Genomic DNA, 18,563 nt, shown 5'->3' on the forward strand with positions numbered 1-18,563 from the left:
ATGTTCTGAATACTGTTTTCTATTTTCTATTTTACAATGTGTACAAGTTTGCTGTACGTTACTGATTTTATACATGTGTGGGTATATGGTACCTGTTAGGGATTGAGGGGCTTTCTGGGATGTGCTTTGGCATATGATTGCTGTAAATAAGTGTGTTAGCTGGCATACACCGATGTCATGGTCACATAAGCCACGGCTAACACAGTTGTCTTCATGCTACAGATTTTGCCATCGACAGCCATCAATACTGTTAAGCCCTGCACAACTAACGTGCTGTTTCCCATTTAACAACAGGTATTTACACATGTTATATTTTGTATTATATTTTGTTCGCCCAGTAGGAAAATGTGATGCAAGGGAAATAAATTATGCTCAACTGGGACCACTGGCCGAAGTGATTTATTATGAGAAAACACAACGCATGGAGAGTACATAAAACATCTGTTACATAGGCATACAGGTATTTTTATCCTCCACTGCACAATAAGCAAGAAAATAGTTAGCTAGCTAACGTTACATTACTTCATCTATCTGCATTGCATGACAAATATCAGCAAAGCAAGCTTACAAAATTGTACATTCAATTTGCAGTAAACTCTTTAGCTAGTTAGATTCTTTATATCCGCTGTTTCACAAGATGACAGCCTGGAATTACAGAATTACAATTTCATACGCATGTCACAATACCCATAAAGCTAGCCAGTGCTAATGTTAGTTAGTCAGCTAGCTTCCTAAATTGTGATTTTCGTAAATTAACTTTATGACAACAAAAAAATATGCATAATCGTTTGTCGCTACATTAACTAACATATTCCTCTCAACTGTAATTTTTTTGCATGATTCGTTATGACGATATAATCACTGCCATTTGCTCCCATCCTAGTATTATTATTATTTATTTTATAGGGGTTATAATATCTCATTACATAAGGACCTTAAGGGATATACATACACTTATAATTCTAACAGCTTTTTTGTTAGTAGAGTATTTAATTGTCTTAAAATACAGTTCAATTTCTTTTTGTAGGGTAAGAACATTAGTTTTTTTTGTTTGTAAATTTACATTTGTAAATATGAAATTTGGCCAAAAGAATAATGAAATTAATTACCCAAAATGTTTCAGTTTATTCCTATCGTAGGTAAAGAATCCAAGCAGTATATGTCTCCACAATAGTGTAAGACCTTCATAAATGTGTTCAATTATACATCTACTGATGTCTTGCCACAGTTTTCTTACATGAATACAATGCCAAAAAAGACGCAACACTGTTTCTGGGTGGTCATTACAAAAGGAGCAATTTGAGTTGATGTTTTCCTTAAACTTCTTCATATAGTGGTTGGCAGGATAATATTTATGAATAATTTTAAAGGAAACGTACTTCATTTTGTTAACAAGTAGGTATGTGTGTGGCAACATCCAAACTTTTCCCCAACAGATATTATCAATAAATCCATTCCAATAAGGCATGACATAAGGTATACAATATCCTGCTGAAACAAGGTTCGTATCGCTCTGTTGTTGAATGGACCAAAAGAGAAACAAATCTTTCCTACTGATGAGTCAACAAGGTCAATAGAAAGTAGGCTCTGAGGGTCTTGACACGTTCCTGAATAATAAAGCAACACCTGAGAGAATGGCATCTAAAACAATTGCAAAATCTTTAGGTGTTACAGGGACCTTGTAAAGTGATAAGAATTCCTTATAACTGAGTAAAAGACCCTCTGCATTTACCAGTTGGCTCACCAATAGGATATTATTTCAGAACCAATATTCTAAAAACAAAGAAGTATTTTTATACAATATATCCCGATTATTCCATATATAATATCTGTGTGGAGAAAAATTATGTTTATAAATTAAGGACAATGACAAGAACCTGCCGATGAAAAGCAGAAAGTTTCACTGGAACTTTGTCAATATTATAATTGCAAAACAACATGAAGTTAAGGCCACCAAAAGTAGAGAAGACATGATGAGGAATAAAATTCCAGATAGAAGTGGGTCGTCTTAGGAATTGTTTTATCCAATTGATCTTAAAAGTATTATTTAAGGTAGTAAAGTCCAGGAAATTCAGCCCACCACTCTCATAAGTGTTCATTACAACAGTTTTCCTAATGTAATGGGTACGGTTTCTCCACAGACGTTGAAAAGTATCTGGTCTCTCTCCTTGCTTATTTTACTGTGAAGATATAAAGATAGAGTGCCATATGTTAGTCTAGAGAAACCTTCAGCCTTGGTTATTAGGACTCTTCTGTTTAAAGATAAGTCCCTCTGTAGGCATTGATTTAGCTTCTTCTGGGTTTTTTTAATATGAGGGTTAAAATGTAGTAAGCCTCTAGACTTCTGATCCTTAGTAATGGTTATGCCTAAATATGTAAGTTCTTCTTTCACTGGAATACCATAATATGAAGGTGTCACATAATCTTTGACAACCATGAGTTCACATTTATTAATGTGGGAATTTATCGTCAGTATCGTCAGCCTTATCATCAGCCTTATCAGGCTTATCATCCTAGTATTTTTGTCAGCCATGTTGGGTCTCAGAGCGTCAAATTCATCACGGGAACCACTCGATATGATTGACTGGTGATTTGCATAAAGTTGGGGAAAGTTTATATTTTTCACCGCCGAAAGGGCCCGCCCTCATTCCATTGAAAATGAATGGGAAGCGGTGTCTTTAGTTTTTCACCCTATTTATATAGGCTATCTCAATTGTAGTTTTTTTTGTCGATATAATGTTACTGGTAGAGTAGAATAATAGGAACACGTCGACTTTCATTCCGCTCAAAATGTCTAAGCTACAGTTGTTGAACTTGTATGCTACTGAACGACCAACAGTGGCTGCTGCTCTAGAGATAGCCGTAGCCAAAGAGACAACCATAGCAGAGTCGCATGAAGAAGTCTACCATTTGAAGGAGGAGAATGGCCGTCTACGAAGACTGTTGGATTTGGTTTTCAAGCCAGAGATAAGGTTACACAGAGCAGGTTTGTATTGCTTAGTTACCGTATTAGCTAGCCAAGTATCTGAACTCCTCCATGGAGTTGAGCTCAGGCTAAGAAAAATGAATGAACCTCGAACTCTGGAGTCTCTGTGCAGTCGATATGTCAAAATGTAAGTTCTTAAACTACGGACGTCAAACATTCAGGCTGCGAAGACTCTATGGGCGGCTGCCCTTGGAAGAGTGGGTATAATTTGTGGAACGATCCAACAGGAATCTGTTACAAAAACTTCGTAAAGACCAAGGTTGTCAACAAACAACGCATACAAAGTAGCATGATCAATTGACCTAGCTAACTAGCTGCCGAATAGGCATCAACTCACCCACGTAGTTTATTCTTAATGTTTGTCATTAGGCTACCAAATCAAATGTTATTTGTCACATACACATGGTTAGCAGATGTTAATGCGAGTGTAGCGAAATGCTTGTGCTTCTAGTTCCGACAATGCAGTAATAACCAACGAGTAATCTAACCTAACAATTTAACAACAACTACCTTATACACACAAGTGTAAAGGGATAAAGAATATGTACATAAAGATATATGAATGAGTGATGGTACAGAACGGCATAGGCAAGATGCAGTAGATGGTATCCAGTACAGTATATACATATGAGATGAGTAATGTAGGGTATGTAAACATTATATTAAGTGGCTAGTGATACATTTTTACATCAATTTTTCCATTATTAAAGTGGCTGGAGTTGAGTCAGTATGTTGGCAGCAGCCACTCAATGTTAGGGATGGCTGTTTAACAGTCTGATGGCCTTGAGATAGAAGCTGTTTTTCAGTCTCTCGGTCCCTGCTTTGATGCACCTGTACTGACTTCGCCTTCTGGATGATAGCGGGGTGAACAGGCAGTGGCTCGGGTGATTGTTGTCCTTGATGATCTTTATGGCCTTTCTGTGACACCGGGTGGTGAAGGTGTCCTGCAGGGCAGGTAGTTTGCCCCCAGAGTGAGGACATACATTTTTCAGAATAAACATAGCGAGTAAAATGTAATTAAATAGCCCACTCCCTACCCGGTATCTTATTCTGCTGCTATACAACTTTGTATGCGTTGTTTGTTGCCAACCTTGTTATTTACCACGTTTTTGGGACAGATTCCTGTTGGAATGTAACACATTATACCCACCTGCCCTTGAATGTTTTGGTACACCTACTGGAGAGCTGCTCTTTGTCTACACCCATTAATCATTGTCCACACCCTCTAGTCTAACAGATTGACCACCCTGCTCGTGTGCGCGAGCATTGCAAAATAAATGTAGAAATCTGTCATTCAATTATTGCACCCACACTGCTCGCGTGCGCCAACAAGCGTCTGCGTTGCCAAGGGCTAAAATAGAAATCAGTTCTATTTCTGACACAGATTGCGCTGCAAGTCCTGCCTCTCCCATCTCCTCATTGGTTTATAGAAGCAGGTACCTACGTGCTATCTCCTCATTGGTTATACCCACATGGGTAACTGAAAGATGAACAAGGTCAGTGGCGGTAATGCACCTAATTTATGAAATTTGCCAATCGCAATATAAAGTCAAGAGAAGAAAAGGCCTGGAAGGAAGAGAGATGACTAGAAACGATTCAGTTGACTGTTTTATGTGTGGATTAATTGACTGAGGAGAGGACCTTGTGCATTTCAGGTAAAATAACAACTCAATGTTTATATCCCAGGACAAATTAGCTAGCAACAGCAAGCTAGCTAAATAGGACAAATTAGCCAGCAAGCTAGCTAGCTAAATTGCCATAAATGTTTAATGCTTTTCGACCTGTCCCCAAATTTAATATAATTGGTTCAGAGTTTGTTTTGATATTTTAACCTGCGTGTCGTGATCGCGTTTGGTGTGGGGGGACGAAATAAATTCATGCACGATGGTTCCGTGTAAAGCCACCCATCTCTTTAAGGATCCACATGAGGTCATGTGCTCAAGGTAAAGACTAAAAGTAGAAGCCTACAATAAGGAAAAATTACAGGTAAAACAAAGAGCCCAGATAAAAAAAAGATTTTATAAATATTAGATGACGCCTTACCCAGACACACTTGTCTAAACTGATGGGTCATGTGAAAGAAATGCTGTAACCACCAGCCACATCTTGCCAAGTGGATGGATCTCTACCGAAGGTGCAAACGGTACAGCCAAATGGTTACTTGCATAGTAGCAATATCAAAAATAGACCATGTCAATAGTGTCAATGCCAGTAGAGAAATAAAATAATATACATTAGTACAAGAATAATATCAATAATGATATCAGTGATAGATGAGTGAGTTCTATGCATACAATCAGGGGCAAAGTGGCTGAGCAGCAGGTTAATAAAATAAAAAATAGTAGCAGCAACGTATTGTGTGTGTTAGGAGAGTCATGTGAATAGAGATATTGCAGATTGTGCTGATGACTGGGAACTCGCCCCCAGTGATAAACGGGTCCGTCCGAACCACGCATGAACAAGGGAATCTATATTTGAAGAGCCTGTTTCTGTCCTGACCTTGACTTTGGTGCAGGGCATGTGATGTCCATAGCCTCTTCATCGCAAAACTCCCTGATCTTCTCAAAAATATACATTTGTCTAGCTGTGTCTTGTCCAGGTGGTGCTTGTACAGGCAGACCATCTATGGGAGGAAGGATGTCAGCGTTGCGCAGCAGTTGAAACCTGGTACTGACTGGGTCCAGAAGCTCCGTGGCGACAACAACACCCGGCTCCAGATCATCGAAGCTGTAAAACAAAAAATGTTGACGACATTACAACCTTGCATAACAACAATTCACCTCCCAAGATTGGATAAGAAGAATAACCTCATACAATACATTATATTCACCTAAAGTACTGGTACTGCTTGATCTGTGGCAGTGGCCTGAAGTATGGAGTCAGGTGTTGTTGCCAGCCATAGCGTTGCACCGTACTATCCTCCAGTCCACCCAGCTGTGGGACGTTGACCCCTGTCACAGTGCTTCACAACACCAGCAATCTCGGAGAAAGTGTTCACTCTGGTCTTTCTGAAGCGCTGCTTGAGGCCGAAGCACCTGTTGGGGGAAAACTTGGTGTGGCCTGTGATCAGGAAGTGAAGGTCCAGACTGTGGTGGAGGTTGTGCCGAGTCCACCAGGCACAATACCAGAGCACAAACTTGTTCTTGTTTTGCCACTGCAGTTATCACAATTCAGGTCCCCACGTGTTTCCCCAACTCCGTAGTTGGTGAGGACACGGTGCACGTAGCTGATGACTGCGCTGCTGCCTTTGATGAAGGCATGTCATCCAGCAATCAAGTAGTTGACTTGTGGTATTCCTTCACAGCAGACACCAAACAAGCCACACTTTTGAGTTAAAAAGTAGATGGGACCTGGCTGCGTAGGGTCAGAAGGATAGTGCACCTGCAAACAACTAACATTAAGAAATTCAACTGAATTGTCTCACCCCTGTCAGTCTGTCTATACACAGCTCAGTGAAAGGCATTTCCCTGTGTCTGTCGTGGAAATATTCAGTCAATAACGTTTCTCAAATACCGGGGGCTGTGAGTTCAAATAGACTTTTATTACAACATAATAAAAGCCGAGCTGGATCATGAAAACAACTAACTTTCCAGCCTTGCCACATACTCTTTATACATTTCTCCTCCTTACGTCACACACAGTAACTCCTCTTAATGACTCATCTCCTCTGGCATTTAGCCACCGTTGTCTTATTGCCTTGCACTCATTTAAATTTGGTTTCATATTAGGGCATGGAAACTTTAATAAACAGTCATGTCCACTCCCCAGACAGGTGCACATCTAATGGTGTCTAATGACCCAGACACACAGTGCACTATTCTTGCTGGCTCCTCTGAAATGAGCACACCTGTTATGGAAAAATCCCAATAGGCATAATCAACCATAGCAACAGTAAATATTAGGCCATAGCACTGGTACAGAAATAAACAGTCATGTCATCCTGCGAACTCCTCTGAAATGAGCTCACATGTTCTGGAAAAATACCAATACTTCCCATATGTAGTTTGTATATATCCCATCTATGTCCTTAATCAGTATAAAGGAGGACATGTTGCTTACTTGTTGAGTAAAGCTGTAATGTATCCTGATGTCTTTGCTTGCTGGTTCAGTAGGGGCCCCCAGAGACAACTACATGTCTTGACAGGTGGTCTTGCAGTCAGCAACCATCTTCTGGTAGACAGACTCACTCTGAACAAGCAGGAGATGATGCTCTTGCTTCTTCAGCTTGGCTGACTTAACAGCTTAGATCTGAAGACCTGATAGTTGTTTCTCTGGTACTGCCAGCGCAGGTCTGTCCTGGACTTAGTGCTTGATGTGGGGCAGAAGTTTTCTCCACAGATTCCTGAAGACAGTCTGATGACACATACCTCTGGAAAATACATAATTTAAGATCTTTAAAGTAGTGGCAAACATGTTGGAGGTAAATTTAAATAATCAAAATGTTATTATGCTTCACACAAGTGTTGTCATCGATTCCTTGTAGAGACGCCACACCGCTGCTTTTGTCATGTGATGGTAGCAGTTTCCACCAGAGTTTGTGTCCTGGGTGGCGTCCTGGTAATACTATGGCATTATCCTCTGGGTGGCGTCCTGGTAATACTATTGCATTATCCTCTGGGTGGCGTCCTGGTAATACTATGGCATTATCCTCTGCGTAGTTGTTGATGAAGTTCACCACTCGCTGCAAGTCCTCATGCTTCAGGTGTAACTTGTGCTTGCTTGGGCCAGCTCTCTTTTTGATGGGAGGCATCAGACCAGTCTCCTTGTATGACTGGTGGAGGAGAGTCTGTTATTCTACTGATGCTGAAAGACAAATTCCAGATACCCGTAATCACCGTCAGACACACCTGGCTAACTTGATGGGTCATGTAATCATCTGGTGAAGTGGATTCTTGTTTAGACGTGTAGCTAACGTAAACTCACCCCATTCCGTACAAATGTGGGCAACCGCAACATTCAAACGAGGCTACAAAGAAAACTAATGGGACTGTAGCAACTGTGTTGACTTCAAAATTGGGGGTGTGAACTAGGTTTCTATTCAAGCATTGATCGACATGGTAATGGCTCTATAGTATTGGAGAAAAGTTGAAAAAATGGACCCTCCGTTACATCTTGACGTGTCATGTCGTAATGTACAGCACGCATAAAGCAACTATTTCTGTCTTACAATCTCTCTCCACCAGGTGTAGCACTTTTCTCATTGTTTAAAAACAAGAAATGGACAGTGACAGGGGTAAGGGGGGATACCTAGTCATTTTTTGAGTCATCATTGCATGCGATCATCATTCTCAAAGCCGCTGTTTACTTCTAAGATAACTTTAGCACCGCCCTAAAAACCCGATTCAAATTCTACAAAAACCTTCAAATAGGTATGTAATGACTTATTATATAAACTCTTTATAGTGTTTTATTTACATTTTAGAGGCGATAAGGTGATAAGTTGGACAGATCGAGTGAAAAAAAAAAAAGCAATTTTCCCACAACATCTCTCCTTATCACACATTAGTTTCGCTTCCCCACCCGCCATTTTTAAAAAGACCTGACGGGGCTCATTGCCTGCTTGAATTATGCAGAAACGGGCAGCGTTTAGGTAATGTAATTGATTCTGTTTGAAAGGGGAGAAATTGTGCTTTACAATGGTATTGACATTACAATTGATCTGGAAGTATTACGTTTTTGGGGAGCTAAAATAAGGGCAATTGTACGGACCAAGGCGATGTACGAGTTTACGTTAGCTAGCTAAACAATGAACCATAATCCCAATCCATAGAGTACTAGCAATACAACCCGGTTGTCATAGCTAGCTAAAGTTAACAAAATAGGTTTGATGTTAGCTAGCTAACATTAAGGCTATAACTAGCAATGAAAACTGCTTTCTGACAATTAAGAAACGTATATCTGAAACTGTAACTAGACTCTTACCCGTTTACGTGGATGAACGCTTCACGGCAGACTTCAACCCCTTTCATTAAACAAGACGTCCTGTGTCGTTTCCGTTCAGTTTGTGCAGCGTGCTTGGCCCGTTGTGTCAAGTCACTCTGGTTGAGAGCAGTTCTCCATGGCTGACGTTATATCTTTAGAAAAAACAGCAGTAGAAAGGATTATCTACACATATCAAGCAGCTCATTTTATAGACCGATGCTACACTGCAGACCAATTCGAAACTCCTCTCTCGGCATGTCCAGCCCATTCATTATGGGGCGGTAGGTAGAGCGTTGGACTAGTAACCGAAAGGTTGCTAGATCGAATCCCCGAGCTGACAAGGTAAAAATCTGTCGTTCTGCCCCTGAACAGGGCAGTTGACCCATTGTTCATTGTAAATAAGAATTTGTTCTTAACTGACTTGCCTAGTTAAATAAAGAATCCCAAGAAGACTCAAGGCTGTAGTCACTGCCAAAGGTGCTTCAACAAAGTCCCGAGTAAAGGGTCTGAATACTTATGTAAATGTGTATTTCTGTTTTACATTTTTAATACATGTTTTTGCTCTGTCATGGGGTTGTGTGTGTGTGTGTGTGTGGATTAATGGGAAAAACTATTTAATCAATTTTACAATAAGGCTGTAATGTAACAATGTGTAAGAAGTCAAGGGGTCTGAATACTTCCTGAATGCACTGTAGTAAAATACGGATCCCCAGAATGCACTGTAACTGCAACTGTATTGTTGAATCAAAGAGCTGTTCTAAATCAAACAGAAATGATAAAATAACTAGGTAGATTATTCAACATTTCATAATTGCATGTTTTATGGCCCAGATAATTGAATTTAGGATTCTGTTTTAGATTGAAAAATGTATAATTATTGAATAATTTGCAACTCTATTTCCTATTTTTCCTCCATCAGATTCCCACCAGCTCACTCACCTCATATCTGAAGAGGTTCCCCCTGAACAGCAGCACTGTGGGCAGGAGTGGAGCCCCAGTCTGATTCAGGAAGACCCAGTGCCCACACAGATTAAAGAGGAACAGGAGGAACTCAGGACCAGTCAAGAGGAAGAGCAGCTTCAAGGGCCCTTTGATACCAAAGACTCCATATTCACTTCTCCCTTTGTGGAAAGTGACTGTGATCAGGAGAACCCATCTCAGCCCTCACATCTTTACCAAACCCAAACTGTGGAGGACAGAGAGAGGGGTTCTCTACTCACCAACACATCTATAGAGATCAAAACAGAACCTGATGGAGAGGATTACAGAGTATCAGAACCAGCCAGTGACTCTCAGCCCCTCTCTGCACTAACTCCAGACTGTTCTGCAGCGCCGACTGAAAACAAGAAAAGTGATGATGAGGTGGAGAGTGGAGGACTACAATCAGGGTCTAAGACACTCGAATCAAAGAGAAAACAGATTGAGAATGGAGAAAGGTTCCATACCAGTGCTGGAGGCAGGACGGCCACTATGCTGCCCAATTTGACATCCTCTAGGCAAACGTATACTGCTCCTAATTGCAAGGTGTGTAGGAAGACTTTTGTCTCAAACATTTTCTTTATATCATATGTATTGAAAACATAAAAAAAGGATAAGGAATGCCTGTGTGGAAAATACTTAAATTCCTCAGAATGTACAGAGTTTCCCCAATATTCATTTAGCAGAGTAGCTTCCACTCTTATGACGTTTTATTACGATTTTTACATTTATTCATATATATTTATATATATATCTTTTGGGTGGGGGCATATATTAGTTCTGCCGAGACACGATTTTTGTATATTTGATGCATTTCGTTGTTTGGGGTAGATGCAGATGCTTGCTTCAGCCTATGTATTCAAAGCAGCTATGCTGCACATGTTATAAGTCTTTTAAAGGGAAAACATTTGAATATGGTGTTAACACTGTTTTTTTATTATTATTTTTTATCCCCAATTTCGTGGTATCCAATTGCTAGTAATTACTATCTTGTCTCATCGCTACAACTCCCGTACGGGCTCGGGAGAGACGAAGGTCAAAAGCCATGCGTCCTCCGAAGCACAACCCAACCAAGCCGCACTGCTTCTTAACACAGCGCGCCTCCAACACGGAAGCCAGCCGCACCAATGTGTCAGAGGAAACACCGTGCACCCGCCCCCCTTGGTTAGCGCGCACTGCGCCTGGCCCGCCACAGGAGTCGCTGGAGCACGATGAGACAAGGATATCCCTACCGGCCAAACCCTCCCTAACCCGGACGACGCTAGGCCAATTGTGCGTCGCCCCACGGACCTCCCGGTCGCGGCCGGCTGCGACAGAGCCTGGTTGCGAACCCAGAGTCTCTGGTGGCACAGCTAGCGCTGCGATGCAGTGTCCTAGACCACTGCGCCACCCGGGAGGCTGGTGTTAACAATTTAATTAGAATTCATTTTGAAGTAGAATGTCCTATTTTAAAGAGTCACCAAGAACATTTTTGAGATCTTGATGTCGGGGGGAATTTGTGTTTTTAAAGCAAATTTCGTGCAATCCTATACGTTCTGACATGGCTAAGTTTACGGTGTCTCTCCATCCCTTTATATATATATATATATGACCTGCCCAAGCCTTTTATATACAGAAAAAACTGCAGTGTGATTCCCATGTGTGTGCAGGTGAAGCATGGGAAGTGTGAGCCATGCAGGAGGACTGAGGACTGTGCTCAGTGTGATTTCTGTAAAGACATGAAGAAGTTTGGAGGACCCAGTAAGACCAGACAGAAGTGCAGACTCAGGCAGTGTGACGTCCACGCTCCGGGTGAGTCCATTCCATGCTCAGTTGACTCCATTTACATTTTGCAGACGCTCTTATCCAGAGCGACTTACAGGGCAATTAGGGTTAAATGCCTTGCTTGAGGGCACATCGACAGATTGTTCACCTAGTTGGCTCTGGGATTCAAACTAGTGACCTTTTCGTTACTGGACCAATGCTCTGTACCTGAGTCCATAGAGAAGGGTGCATTTAGACCATAGTTAGTTTTAGCATGGGCAGCGTCCAAGCAACCACCAAACCTCACCAAAAGGAGGGGGTGCCTTTATTCATTTACAATATTGAAGCATCTGACCATAGCCCAACACCTAGTGACCTCATCAAGAGGTTTGGAGCTCTTTAAGTAATGGCTAAGATGTTGAGTAGACAGTCGCTGGATCCAGGTTCGAGTCTTGGATGTGACTTCAGTATATTTGATGCATCATGTTATCTCTCTCTGTGTGTGTAGAAATGCTGCGTGTGAAGGATGAGGAGTTTGACGTGTCTGGCTTGAGGAGCAGGGAGAGCCTGAGGAGAGGAGGACATCCGTCTGACGACAGTGAGAATGAGATGGAGTGTGATGAAGCTGCACGCCCGTCACTATAAAAATGCACTGAACTAACAGGCATGGTTGTTGATGACTCTGATGTTTAGATGAACAGAATGAAATAGTCTCTGTAATGCACAGCGCTTAACTCAGACAGCTGTTTGTAGCTGTTGGGAAAGTATTTCAAAGCCTAAACTTGATCACTCAGGATGGAACTTTCCAGTGCTACTGTTTTTGCCATGTAATATTTTATTAAAACAAAAATCAGACAAACATATAGTAGAATAGTTGACCTATTTATCTAGTCTGCTTGTTGTGTGTTCTATGTAAGATAAATATTCCTCAAGGTGCATTCAAGTTGTGAGAGCCATAGGAGGGAAACATGTACTCTGACAAGCAGTTAATGCACAACAATTCTTAATGCAATCTTTTGGAAGCAGTTTTGGATTGTCAGAGTACACGTCTGGCCACTCTACCATAAAGACCTGATTGGCGGAGTGCTGCAGAGATGGTTGTCCTTCTGGAAGGTTCTCCCATCTCCACAGGGGAACTCTGGAGCTCTGTCAGAGTGACCCTTGGGTTCTTGGTCACTTCCCTGACCAAGGCCCTTCTCCCCCAATTGCTCAGTTTCGCCGGCTAGTTCTATTTAAGAATGATGGAGGCCAATGTGTTCTTGGGGACCTTCAATGCTGCAGAAATGTTTTGGTACCCTTCCCCACATCTGTGCCTCGACACAATCCTGTCTCGGATTTCCGCGGACAATTCCTTTGACCTCGTGGCCTGGTTTTGACAAGCACTGACGTCAACTGTTAGCCTTATATAGACAGGTGTGTGCCTATCCAAATCATGTCCAATCGATTGAATTTACCACAGGTGAACTCCAATCAAGTTGTAGAAACATCTCAAGGATGATCAATGGAAACAGGATGCAGGAGCTCTATTTTGAGTCTCATAGCAAAGGGGCTGAGTAATTATTTTTTAAACATTTGAAAAAATGTCTAAACCTGTTTTTGCTTTGTCATTATGGGGTATTGTGTGTAGATTGAGGATTTTCTGTTGGTTTAATCCATTTTAGAATAATGCTGTAATGTAACAATGTGGAAAAGGGGTCTGAGTACTTTCCAAATGCACTGTAATTTCTATACAATACATTTCTTATTTACGAGCACATTATGTTTTCTACAATTGACCTGCTGTCACATTGTCATCACATCTTCTATAACCCTACTCTGGATATGCGAGTGCATTTCTGTTTATTTGCAAAATAGATTTATCTCAGTGAGAATAACCTGTATAAATATAGGTTGAATGAAAAATAGCAACCAAAGTTTTTTTTTTTTCATTCATTGCAGATTGAGACAAAGGACATTTCAGCCAGTCATGTCTCTCAACCAAATTGTCTTTGCTTAAAAACATCTACTTAACACCCATCCCGGATCCGGGAGCATCCTCATCAGTAAAAGCTGACTAGCATAGCCTAGCATAGCGCCACAAGTAAATAATAGCATATAAATATCATGAAATCACAAGTCCAATTCAGCAAATGAAAGATAAACATCTTGTGAATCCAGCCATCATTTCTGATTTTTTAAATGTTTTACAGCGAAAACACTATGTATTTCTATTAGCTAACCACAATAGCCAAAGACTCAACCGCATATTTTCACCATGTTTCTACCGCATAGGTAGCTATCACAAAACCGACCAAATAGAGATATAATTAGTCACTAACCAAGAAACAACTTCATCAGATGACAGTCTTATAACATGTTATCCAATAAATGTATGTTTGTTCGAAAATGTGCAAATTTGAGGTATAAATCATAGTTTACATTGCAGCTACCATCAAAAATCTCACAAAAGCAGGCAGAATAATTACAGAGAGCAACGTGAAATACATAAATACTCATCATAAAATATTTATGAAAAATACATGATGTACAGCAAATGAAAGATAAACATCTTGTGAATCCAGCCAATATTTCCGATTTTTTTTAAAGTGTTTTTACAGCGAAAACACAATATAGCATTATATTAGCTTACCACAATAGCCAAACATACAAACGCATTTATTCACCGCAAAGATAGCATTCGCAAAAACCAGCAAAATATATAAAATTAATCACTAACCTTGAACAACTTCATCAGATGACAGTCTTATAACATCAGGTTATACAATACACTTATGTTTTGTTCGAAAATGTGCATATTTAGAGCTGCAAACCGTGGTTATACTTTGTGAATATGTAGCAACATTTCCCCAGAATGTCCGGAACTATTTTGGACACTCACCTAATCTGACCAAAGAGCTCATAAACTTTACTAAAAAATACATGTTGTACAGCAAATGAAAGATACACTGGTTCTTAATGCAACCGCCGTGTTAGATTTTTTTAAAATAACTTTAGTACGACATACAGCATGCATTATTGTGAGGCAGCGCTCACCAAAAAGGCGGCGAATAGGAGTCAGTATTTTACATAGAAATACGAAATAACATAAATGGTTCTTACTTTTGCTGAGCTTCCATCAGAATCTTGTACAAGGAGTCCTAGGTCCAGAATAAATCGTTGTTTGGTTTTTTAGAATGTCCTTTTCTCCTGTCGAATTAGCAACCTTAGCTAGCCATGTGGCGCGAACATGCCCATCTTCTCTTGACGCAAAGAACGGAAAATTCCAAAAGTCCCAATAAACGTTGAATAAACTGATAAAACTCGGTTGGGAAAAAAAATACTTTATGATGTTATCACATGTATCAAATAAAATCAGAGCCGGAGATATTAGCCGTGTATACCGAATGCTTTTCAGAAGCCAATGTCGACGTCCTTCGCGCGCCTGAGAAGACAATGAAATTTCCAGACTTGTCACTCCAAAAGCTCGTATTCGACCTCAGATCAAGCTAGACACCCCATTCCACCTCCCACTGCCTGTTGACATCTAGTGGAAGGCGTATGAAGTGCATGTATATCGATAGAAATAAGGCAATTGAATAGGAAGGCCCTGGAACAAAGCCTCGATTTCAGATTTTTCACTGCAAAATGAGTTCTGTTTTACTCACAGATATAATTCAAACAGTTTTAGAAACTTGAGAGTGTGTTCTATCCAATAGTAATAATAATATGCATATTGTACGATCTAGAATAGAGTAGAATAGAATAGAGAATAGGCAGTTTAATTTGGGCACAATTTTTTCCAAAGTGAAAACAGCGCCCCCCTATTGACAAAAAAGCTTGTTTCATTTTGGGAAGATGTTGGTTAGGCTACAGATTGCTTATTGCCGCTTCAAAACATGAATCTTTATTTTCCAGGTTATGTTAAAAAAAAAAAAAAAAAAAAAGTGAACCTATTCAAGTTTGACTCCTACGTGAATGTGTTGTGATCACTTTATTTTTACTTTGGTACATAAATTACGGCTGTTGCCGTTTCACATGTCAGAGCAGTTTGGCAATCACTACCTGTACACAGCCAATCTGTAAATAGCCCACCCAACTACCTCACCCCCATATTATTACTTACCCTCTTGATCTTTTGCGCATCATCACTCACGCACATCTATCACTCCAGTATTAATGCTAAATTGTAAATACTTCGCCTCCATGGCCTATTTATTACCTACCTCCCTACTCTTCTACATTTGCACACACTGTACACATAGAAAAATCTTTATTCTATTGTGTACGTTTATTTGTTTAACTCTGTTTCTGACGCACTGCTTTGCTTTATCTTGACAAGGTCGCAGTTGTAAATGAGAACTTGTTCTCAACTGGCCTACCTGGTTAATTAAATGTGAAATAATTTAAAAATCAAACAAAAGTTTTAATCTCGCTGTTCATCACTATTTGAAGATTAAATATTTGGTGTTCGAGGTTGGACACAACGTATAGTATTTAGAAAAAGAAACAGCTTTGAGTTTAGACTTTTACAATGATTCTCAGTAGGGAATACTTCAGTTTGGCCACACGGTGGCGCCAACGGACAAAAACATTCGGCAGATTTAAAACTGGCGAAGCGGATGCTGTCTTTTGGCGAAAGGAATCCTCTCCAGCGTGGCTTTTTCAAATTAGCATCACGGAAGAAACATTAAGACTGCCGGTTTTCCGATTTTGCCTTTGAAATTAAAGTCTGCGGTAAAACCCTATGTGAAGGATACGAAATCAATCTTTCTTTGCGGCTTTGCATAGTCGGTGGATAATGTTAAAATGTCACAAAATTATAACTACATCAGGGAACAATTTAAACTAAAGAGAATTACTATTTTATTAAAGATAAGTGAGAAATAGCTATATTTCTAATATTTCATTGCATGTTATGTATATGAGTGGTGCAATGCTTAAAATTGTTTCTTGGTTCTTAAAGATCCTATCACGGTTTAAATGTATTTCCTTGTTACCTGAGATTTGGCCACATGTATATTATCATAGTAACACCCTCTAGTGGCTTATAGTCTCATGTATAGGGAACAAAACTATAAATGCAACATGCAACAATTTTCAAAGATTTTACTGAGTTACAGTTCATATAAGGTAATAAGTCAATTGAAATAAATTCATTAGGCCCTAATCTATGAATTTCACGTGACTGGGAATACAGATATGCATCTGTTGGTTACAGATACCTTAAAAAAAAAAAAAAAAAAAAGCAGGGGCGTGGATCAGAAAACCAGTCAGTATCTGGTGTGACCACCATTTGCCTCATGCAGCGTGAAACATCTCCTTCACATAGAGTTGATCAGGCTGTTGATTGTGGCCTGTGGAACATTGTCTCACTCCTCTTCATTGGCTGTGAGAAGTTGCTGAATATTTGCTCTGTTCACAAAGTTGACAAAAGCAAACCGCTCACCCACACGGGTGTGAGGCCAGTTGAACGTACTGCTAATTCTTTAAAACTACGTTGGAGGCAGCTTATGGTAGATAAATTAACATTCAATTCTCTGGCAACAAATCTGGTCGACATTCCTGCAGTCAGCATGCAAAACTTGAGACATCTGTGGCATTGCAAGCAGCATACCACCCTGCATACCACTGCTGGCTTGCTTCTGAAGCTAACCAGAGTTGGTCCTGGTCAGTCCCTGGATGGGAGACCAGATGCTGCTGGAAGTGGTGTTGGAGGGCCAGTAGGAGGCACTCTTTCCTCTGGTCTAAAAAAAAATATCCCAATGCCCCAGGGCAGTGCCCTGTGTAGGGTGTCGTCTTTCGGATGGGACGTTAAACGGGGTGTCCTGACTCTCTGAGGTCATTAAAGATCCCATGGCACTTATCGTAAGAGTAGGGGTGTTAACCCCGGTGTCCTGGCTAAATTCCCAATCTGGCCCTCAAACCATCATGGTCACCTAATAATCCCCAGTTTACAATTGGCTCATTCATCCCCCTCCTCTCCCCTATAACTATTCCCCAGGTCGTTGCTGCAAATGAGAACGTGTTCTCAGTCAACTTACCTGGTAAAATAATGGATAAATAAAATTGTGTCGTGTGACAAAATTGCAAATGTTTGAATGGCCTTTATTGTCCCCAGCACAAGGTGGAGCTGTGTAAATATCATGCTGTTTAATCATCTTCTTGATATGCCACACCTCAGGTGGATGGGTTATCTTGGCAAAGGAGAAATGCGCACTAACATGGATGTAAACAAATTTGTGCACAACATTTGAGAGAAATAAGCTTTTTGTGCAAATGGGACATTATCCAAGTTCTGTCAAACCATAACGCTATGTGCTGTGCACAGCAGTTGTCTTACTGTCTTTTGCTAATAAATAATAATCATTTGGTTATTCAGAGTTTGACTATTTACCCATGCAACAGACCTATGCAGTACACTGTATATTGAATACATACTGGACTGCAGAGGAAAAAGTTTACTACTTGTCTCAGTTAGTTAGGAGGAAAAGACTCGGTAGGGTGAGTTTCAACCTAAAGCTAAGTCATAGGAAGTGTTGCTGGACTTTTACTGTTGTATAGTAAGTACTGTGTCATCGGATGCATATATTTTCATTACAAAATACCTCATAATGTAAAAGCCAAATATCCTACAATCTCCCTTCTGGTGGACACTTTGGAAAAAATACAACCCATACTATGTGTTTATTCAAGAAGTCAAGAGAGATGCAAGTAAATTTGGTCCAAAGAATCATACTTTATTGGTAACTTATATCAAAAGGAAGTTAATTAGTCAAATGAATCATCAACAGTTACACGAGTTTCAAATTAGTTTAAAGTTCTGTCACATGCACAAGTGAAGTGAAATGCTTACTTGCTAGCTCTTTCCCAACAATGTAGTATTCAATGTCAAATAGTATAAAGTTGTTTTTTTATAAACACGAGAAATAAGAAATTAAGCTATATGCAGGGTCCG

The 18,563-nt window shown here is 40.2% G+C and overlaps 1 protein-coding gene and 1 long non-coding RNA gene across 2 annotated transcripts; one reads left to right on the forward strand and one right to left on the reverse strand.

The window, feature by feature from the left end:
- Nucleotides 1-383: 383 nt before the first annotated feature.
- On the reverse strand, nt 384-9,386 carry LOC129858437 (uncharacterized). The gene is made up of 3 exons (XR_008760033.1): nt 8,909-9,386; nt 5,817-7,789; nt 384-5,713 (listed from the first exon to the last, which is right to left on the reverse strand). It is a non-coding gene; the product is annotated as an uncharacterized LOC129858437 (long non-coding RNA).
- LOC129858436 (lysine-specific demethylase 2B-like) lies at nt 2,587-16,838 on the forward strand. Its single transcript, XM_055927653.1, has 4 exons — nt 2,587-2,986; nt 9,828-10,432; nt 11,536-11,677; nt 12,138-16,838. The coding sequence occupies exons 1-4, from the start codon at nt 2,791-2,793 to the stop codon at nt 12,272-12,274; spliced, it is 1,080 nt and encodes a 359-aa protein (XP_055783628.1). The 5' UTR covers nt 2,587-2,790; the 3' UTR covers nt 12,275-16,838.
- The last annotated feature ends 1,725 nt before the right edge of the window (nt 16,839-18,563 follow it).

The sequence above is a fragment of the Salvelinus fontinalis genome, chromosome 6 (assembly GCF_029448725.1).
Source record: "Salvelinus fontinalis isolate EN_2023a chromosome 6, ASM2944872v1, whole genome shotgun sequence".
Taxonomy (NCBI): Eukaryota; Metazoa; Chordata; class Actinopteri; order Salmoniformes; family Salmonidae; genus Salvelinus; species Salvelinus fontinalis.

Excerpts from the sequence above, each read along its gene's own strand:
- LOC129858436 (XM_055927653.1), top strand. The coding sequence starts at position 2,791 with ATGTCTAAGCTACAGTTGTTGAACTTGTATGCTACTGAACGACCAACA. Across the intron at positions 10,433-11,535 it reads ATACTGCTCCTAATTGCAAG|GTGAAGCATGGGAAGTGTGA; the intron begins GTGTGTAGGAAG and ends ATGTGTGTGCAG. Across the intron at positions 11,678-12,137 it reads GTGTGACGTCCACGCTCCGG|AAATGCTGCGTGTGAAGGAT; the intron begins GTGAGTCCATTC and ends CTGTGTGTGTAG.